At 38.0% G+C, this 8,428-nt stretch overlaps 1 protein-coding gene across 1 annotated transcript in view; it reads left to right on the top strand.

The window, feature by feature from the left end:
• NEK7 (NIMA-related kinase 7) overlaps positions 1–8,428 on the top strand; it is a 131,133-nt gene that overhangs the window by 13,807 nt on the left and 108,898 nt on the right. The window contains exon 2 of the mRNA XM_006834172.1: positions 1,874–1,885. Coding sequence (XP_006834235.1) covers positions 1,874–1,885 — 12 coding nt within the window. The remainder of the gene's footprint in view (positions 1–1,873; positions 1,886–8,428) is intronic.

The following is an 8,428-nucleotide window of genomic DNA, read 5'->3' as shown; positions in this document are numbered from 1 at the left end:
CTCCATATCAGTTTTTAAAGATTATGATTTATTACCTAATTTCTGCTCAAAGGCCTTTTCCTATAACTGTGTTTATTGTAGTAAATGGCATCATCCATCTGTGTGCCCAAGCCAAAATCTATGAGTCATTGATTTTTCCCTGCTTTTCACTCCCCATGTTCAATTGATCACATTGTCCCTTGACTCTACTGCCAGATCATATCCTGATTCCATCCACCTTTTCAAATCTCCATGTAACTCCTCAGGCTAATCCCATTACCTCTTTCTGCTTTTGTTCTAAACCGCCCCCACCCCCAAACCCTTCTCCACACAACATCGTGAATTATCTTTGTAAAATGTGCTTCAGACACATTATAGTAACCACTGTTTAAAATCCAGACATACTCTTGTTTTTAAAGCACTATGTGATTTCAGGAGTGTGTATCTCTTTAACTTCGTTCATTTCCTCTACCTTGCACACCATAAGTCAGCCACAGTGGGTTTCTCTCTCTAGTTTGATGTTCCTTGAACATACCAATCTGTTCCTTTCAGAAGACATTTTTTCCAGCTAGTTTTTCTGTGAACTCCTTCCTGGTGGGTTGCTCTAAGATAAGCACTGGACTGCTAACCACAAGGTTGTTGGTTCAAATCCACCACCCACTCCTTGAAAACCCTATACACGGTCACTATGTGTCAGAACCAACTTGATGAAACTTTACAACATTTTTTCTGCTTTAGCTGCTCTTTCTTTTCCTTGCCGTCTTGTCAGCAGCGTCATCCCTAAACTACCCAGTCTACAATAGCCATTTTCTATCACATCACACTACTTTAATTTTCTGCATGCTACTTAAATCCATGGGAGTGCTGTGGCTCTGTACAATAAGGACTGGACTGCGAACAACAAGGACTGAGGTTCATGTTCACTAGCCACGCCTAGAAAAAAGATGTGGCTTTCTACTCCTGAAAGATTTTACATCTTCAGAAACCCTATATAGGGTCACTGTGAGTTGCAACCGACTTGAAAGCACTTAAGTATACCAACAGTTTACATACACAGAATATTAAATACTATTATGTATTTGTTTATTGCCTTATGTATTATGTGTTTGGAGTCCTGGTGTAGCACTGTGGGTTAATGTGCTGAACTGCAATGTCAGTTTGAACCACAGGATCGGTGGTTCAAGTTCACCGCTGCTCTTGGAAAACCCTATACAGGGTCACTATGAGTTAAAACTGACTCGATGGCACTTAACAACAAAGACAGTTATGTGTGTATTGTTTATATTTTCTTCCAACCTACTCCCCCCACTACATACACTACAATGTAAGCTGTAGGTGAGCAGTTCCCTGTGTGTCTTTATTTTCTCTATCAAATAGTACATTATATTAGTATGTTGTCTGACACATAATAAATGCTTAGCTTAGTACTTGTAGAGTAATTTAATAAGTTTTTAAAACCCACGAAACCTCTCTCTCTCTCGCTCTCTCTCTTTTTTTTTTTTTTTTTGATAAAGTGTTTTTTCTCTTGATACTTAATTTTACCATGGAAGAGTGGGTGGCGGGTTTCTTTGTCATTAATTAAGGTGGTAAACTTGGAGACCTAATATTTTTGGTCATATTATTTGACTGTTGTAATTATTATGCTAGGTAATATAATTGTGATTGTTGTTGTTAAGTTCCATTCAGTCAGTGTCCACTCAAAGTGACCGTGTATAGGGTTTCTGAGGAGTGGGTTTGAACCACCAACCTTGTGGTTAGCAGTTCCTTGCTCATCCTACAGCGCCACACCAGATGCTACATATATTAAGGTCTTAAAATGTGGAGTCCCTGACTGGCACACAAAATTAAGCACTAAACTGCTAGCAGAATGGTTAACAGTTAGAATCCCACTTAGAAGCTCCTTAGAAGCCCCTTCTGGTGATCAGCTTCTTAAAAGTTAAAGCCTTGAAAATCCTGTGTAGTAGTTCCATCTGCACACATTGTTGTTGTTAGGTACTGTCTATAGGTTCTGTCTCATAGTGACCTGACGCACAACAGGATAAACTCCACCCCTAGGGTTGCCATGATTTGAAACTGGCTTGATACCAACTAGCAACAATGTTTAAAGTGATAGTTGACTATATTATGTGACAGTTGACTGTATTTTTACTCATGTTTTTTATCCGGTAGTGAGTTTTCTCCTTTGTTTGATATAAAACCAGTTTTAAGGATTAATGGTTTATTGTTCAAACTGGCATAAGGCTCCAGCATACGAATATTTAGGAATAGGTTAATTTTGAAATAGTTCAAGAAATTTTAGGGAGACAGTTTTTCAAATGTAAGCACGAATAATTAGATTTTACTGGTGTGACTCAGTAGGGTAAGCCCTGGACTGCTAACTGCAAGGTGAGTGGTTCAAACCCACCAACCACTCCTCATCAACCCTATAAATGGTTACTGTGAGTCAGCACTTAAGAAAACATGTTTTTTTGTTTGTTTTGGTTTCACATGAGATTTTGACACAATAATACAATGCAGACTTGAGTTAGAAAGTATAGTTTAGTTAGTTTGGAGATAAGTGACAGGAACTTTCTTGCTAAGTAAAATTGTCGGGCATTTGGAGTTTTGCCCTATAATTTTACTTAGCAAGAGAAAGCTAACAATATTAGCATAAAATTAAAGTGATTTATTAATACTTAAAATCACCAGCAAGAGTTGAATTTAGAATAACAATGAAAACCTTGTTAATGGTGTTAAGTATTATAATGAATACTGGCTTGTATATTAGATCATTGATAACAATACCTTCAGGAATTATCCGGACATAATTTTCTCTCTGGGGAATCTATTGAGTCCATGCTGTGACTCTTCTAATTTCCCCTGAGAGAATTCTCATCATAATGTTATCCTGCATTATCTTGTTGCTCAGTAAATGCTCTTTCCTTCAAATTTAAAGCAGATTAACTTAGTGCTAGCATATTACTAATTGTCTAAAGAATTTCCACCTGTGAGAAGACAACCAGGGCATAGTAGAATGAATTTTATTTTTAAATGACATGGTATTTGTGGAAAGGAAGCAATAAACACAAACTGACATGTTGAAGTAAATCCCCAATTAGTTAGCAAGATCTGTGATTAGAGTGCATTCAGATCAAGAAGAGATTTGTTAATAAGAACCCCAGAACATGTAGGATGTTATATATGGCTTTCCTCATTCTGGTGCTTAATTTCTTAGTTGTCATATGGGATTTTGAATGTTTATATTTCTGAGATTTCTGAATGCTGTTATAATATGATCTGTATGTATGTAGATCTCAAGGGTCTAAATATAATTTACCACAAAACAATGTGATACAAATGCTTCCAAAGTCAGTTTTAATTATGCCTTTTAAATGAGGATTTCTGTGTCTCTCATAGTAATTAATAAATAAAATAGTATTAAAAAACAACTTATTTGGGCTTAGAGTTATGCTACCCATGTTAATTAGTGATACTTTGAGGCTTCTTCCAAAGCTGAATTTGTTTGAAAATAATCATATGGCGTATGTAGCCTGTTTAGTAGTTTAGAAGACACCCCATACTGAACTAACCCTCTGTCATTTTTCTTTTGTCATGGAAAGCATGCAGTATCAGATGTGTAGGATTTATGAGTTCTGTCAACAGTTATTTTCCTCTGCAGTATTGCTGAGATTTTCCTTTAGGTTAAGCATATTCTAACCTAAGGAGCTCTGGTAGCGTAGTGGCTACGATTCGGGCTGCTAATCTCACAGTCAACAGTTCGAAACCACCATCTGCTCCGCAGGACAAAGATGAGGCTTTCTGCTCCCGTAAAGATTCGCAGTCTCAGAAACCCTATACACGGTCACTATGAGTCGGAACTGACTCCACAGTATATAACAACGACAACAAAAGCAGATAACGTAAATGCCACTAAGTATGATTTTATGTATGAAATGTTCACCAGTATATAATAGTGGTTATGAGTTGGGCTGCTAACATCAAGGTCAGCAGTTCGAAAGTACCAGCTATTCCATGGGAGAAAGGTGAGGCTTTCTATTCCCATAAAGATTTACAGCCTTGGAAACCCTATGAGGGTGTGCCGTGGAGTCGGTTCTGACCCATAGTGACCCTATATAGGGTTTCCAAGGAGTGGCTGATGAGCTTGAACCGCCGACCTTCCTGTTCAAACTGACTGCAGGCCAGCAAAGTGCTTTATGTTGATTTCACTCAAATACAATTTTCCGAGGTAGGCCTACTCTGTCTTATAGATGTAGGAAATAAGATTTGTATAACTTGCCCTGCAAAGAAGTTAATTGAGCATCCCAACTGGGATTTGAGCCCAGACCTTGTTGGTTAATTCCAGAACCTGTGCTGGCCTTATTGGGCCCTTTGGAAATCCAGTGGATTCCTTTGGAAATTCCACGTCTAGGTCAAGGTTGGGTGCAAGGTTGATTTGAAGCACTATCTCTGTTCACAAGATCCCACAGCACTCTAATGGAGATATGATTTATCACCAATGGCTCCTTGAATGGAAGGATTAAAGAGAGTTCCCCAGATTTCACCTGCTGGGAAACTTGTAGAGACAGAGGCAAATGCCTTGCTTTCTAGGAAAGGTGTTATTTACACTACACTATACTGCTTCCCTACTTGAGTGTCCTGAGAACCTACGGATCATTGCAGCCACACACAAGGTATTGGAAGACTTTTACATTCATTTAGTTCTTTCACACTCACTTGCTGAATAATTGTTTATTGTCTGTTTCATGTCATACAGCCTTCCTGGCATTTAGATATGAAGATAAATAAAAGTTGGTCTCTGCCTTTGAGAAGTTCAATGTATGCATGGAGAAATATGTCTATATAAACTGATTGGTACAGTTTAGCATGACTCTAAACCTTGAACCTGAGGTTACCTTTTATCAAAATAACAGATTAGCATACAAAGAAAAGGATATTATCAGTGAGTATGCTGTTCCATTAGAAATTTTTTCTAAAAACAGAGAGTCATGAGAAGGTAAGGGGACAGGGAAGCTAGATTTCTTGGAAATGGAACAACTATAACTCATTTAATGAGAATGTTGACACATTGTGAAAAATGTAACTAATGTCACTGAACAATCTGTGTAGAAATTGTCAAATGGGAACCTAATTTGCTCTGTAACCTTTCAATGAAAATGCAATTAAATATATATTTTTTAATTCAGTGTGATCCAGAACCTAGCACAGTTCCTGTGTTTGTGTAGCTGCTTATTGAGTTGAATGGGTGCTAGGAGTTGCTATGGAAACATACAGGTAGGACCCAGTAGACCTGGTTGGCTTTAAGTCAAAGATGATTCCTTGGTTCCTTAGAAGAACTGACAATGGAATTGAATCTCAAAGACAAGCCATGGTTTGCCAGGTGGAGAAGGAAAAAGAGGTTATTTAGAAGGCATGGGAAAAAGCAAATGCAAAGTCAGCGAGATGCCAAAGCTCATAGTGTAGTTGGGATATATATGAGGAGGTTGGTGGATGAGACCCATGGTGAGGCAGAAACTACTGTAGGCAAGACACAATTATCCTCATTCGATAGTGGAAGAAACAGAGTGAGGAGGTTGTACTCTCCCAAAAGTTTAAGACCCTTTAAATGACTCATCTCAGGTTTAAAAGACATTGAGTAGTTTAGGAAAGAAAGCCTGGTCATTTATGCACTGCAAGAGACTGAGGTCCAGTTTACAGTCTAAACTGAGAATAGGGAAAGACAATTTAAATGATTTATGTGGTTTACGTTTCATACTGATTTGAATCTTGTTGTTTTGTTGAATTATTTAATCCCAATATAACTCAATATAATTCCCAATAGACACAAAAAGATTCAGGGAACTGGGCCTCATTCAAAAAAGAGAATATAGATCTTTCCTAAAAATAGTTCTATACTTACTTGATCATGAACTCATTTGTTTGGTATCTTTTTATTTCAGGCGCCTAACCTAATACTTCCTACAGTGGGATGTAACTTGTCCAAATGGAGTATGGCATTGATTATATTAGGATATAATCAGTACTGAAGTATACGTATTACCTGCCTGATGATCTTTTAAAGGAGACCTCAACACAGGCGTATTTCTATACAAATTGCAGTGTGGCAGAGAGACCCAAGGGTAGTTGGAAATGTGCAGCTATGCTTCTTTCTCATGTCAGCTCTCCACGTCTACACTGGGTGACAGGACATGGGAGCAGATGAGACAAGCTGTCACTCACCCACACTGCCCTTTGAAGAAAGGCCATGGGGGGAGAAAGGTGCCGCAAATGGGCTGTGAAGTTTACATACACTGCCCACTGTTAAACAGATTACATCTAATGAAGTGTCTAATGCTCAGGCTATATCAACCTAATCCTTGGTGGCAGTTTATCCCTCAACTGCCAAAAAACACCGCCCTCTGGCCCTCTCGCCACTCTGGCCCGCCAAGCACAGGGAGGTGCCCAGTCTTAATAAACCACAACAGTGTGTGATCTGACATGCAAATGTAGGTCATTGCATATGTAAATGTGTGATTACAAACCTGCATGCCAAAACACATTAGTGAGACTTTGCTCTCAGCATGCGGTTGTCACACTGCCTTAGCGGTTCACGCTAATATTTGTCAAGTTATTGTGCAGACAGAAGATGGAATTCCCAGTCAGATTTCAAGTCTGTGGAATGTATGATAGTGCCCATAATGATGAAGCTGTATTTTACCTTTGAGATTGACAAGTCTTCATCAGGAGAAAGAATGGTCTTCATACCTATGGGAGAGGAAGGAATTACACTTCTCAGATGTTAGTAACTATCTAGATGTATCAACTTTTTTAAAAAAGTCAATTCTTCAAAAACCAGCTCTTCCTTTTTAAATGAAACCTTTATTTAAAGCTAAAAAGATAAATTTAAAAAATATTATTTATACCCACTAAATGTATCTGAGAAGTGATGCTCTGTAAGCTTTCTCTATGAATTCTATCTCATTTAGCCACACTGACAATAAGTTAATCTCAATAACTGGAAAAACAATTCCTCTTTTAAATGAATAGCATGGCAAGTTGTCTCCTTTTATTTAATACTTTTATTTTCTCAACTATGTCTTTTGGGTTTCATTTTTTTTTTTTTTTAACTTTTGTTTTTCCTTAAAAGACTTGAAATTGAAAATATTTATGGGTTGTCATGTGTTGTTGTTATGCATCATCAAGTGAATTCTGATTTACAGCAACCATCTAGGACAGGGTAGGTAGAACTGCCCAGAGGGTTTCCAAGACTTTAATATTTACAGGGGCACACTGCCAGCTCTTTTCTCTCATGGGGCCCCTGGAACTGGTCGAACTGCCGACCTTCCAATTAGAAGTCACGTGCTTAACCACTGCACCACTAGGACTCCTTCAGTTATCTTGTAGGGTTCTATTGTAGGTGGGTCATATTGTAGGCAACTTTGCTTAATGTTTGTTTTATGACAAGATGGTTGCATGAATGAACTCGTACATGAAGAACCAAATAACAACAAAAATTATGACAAAGGCTAAAACTTACAAGGAGTTGAGTTTTGTCTCAAAATAGGGATGGCTGAGGTGCCTCACTTCTTGTTGTTAAGGGCCTGTGAGTCAGTTCTGACTCATCATGACCCTGCATAGGGTTTCCAAGGAGTGACTGGTGGGTTTGAACTGTCATTCTTGTGGTTAGAAGTCCATTGCTTATCCTGCAGTGCTGCACCAGGATTTTCATTGTTTTTTTTTTTAAATTATTCCTACCATACGCAGTGAAGAGCCTCTTTGTGTATTTGGGTATGTTCTTTGAGGGCAGAGCACAGTTTTGATTCATTTTTGTTTGCCTAGTGACTAGCACAGTACCCATTGCCTAGTCCATAGTTAACTACTCAAAAAAATGTTAGTCAAAAAGGGAAGACCTTTTCTGTGAACATCAACAACAACAAAATGTGTATGGAATAAACGATTTTGTGGTAGTAATGAACTTCATACCATTCGAAATATCCACTGTAGAAATTAAAGAGCTACTCATCATAAAGTTAAATATGTCATACATAAGTTACCAGGTAACATAAATGAATATACATAAGGCCCAATTCAAATTAAAGATTCTTTGAAAAGAAATATTAGAGAAATACTTCATTTTATGGAATAGATTTATACGGAATTCTTACCTAAAATTTCAAGCCCTTCTTAATTCCCTGACATTTCCTATCTATCTTTCTTGATTTATTTTTTCCTTTTAGCACTTAACACTATCTCATATACAGCAATGCAATACAAACACCAAAAACCTGACTCACTACGATCAAGTCAATTCCAACTCATAGCGATGCCACATAGGGGTTTTGGAAGCAGACAGCCTCAGACCCTTGGAAGGTTTGAACTACTGACCTTGTGGTTAGCTTTCCACTGTTTATCCTCTGGTGCCACTTGTTTTTGTTAGGTGCCATCAAGTTGGTACCAACTCATAACAACCTTA

The sequence above is a fragment of the Chrysochloris asiatica genome, unplaced genomic scaffold, assembly GCF_000296735.1.
Source record: "Chrysochloris asiatica unplaced genomic scaffold, ChrAsi1.0 scaffold00009, whole genome shotgun sequence".
NCBI lineage: Eukaryota > Metazoa > Chordata > Mammalia > Afrosoricida > Chrysochloridae > Chrysochloris > Chrysochloris asiatica.
The sequence above is the reverse complement of the archived record's forward strand: the minus strand, read 5'-3'. Positions and strand labels throughout refer to the sequence as shown.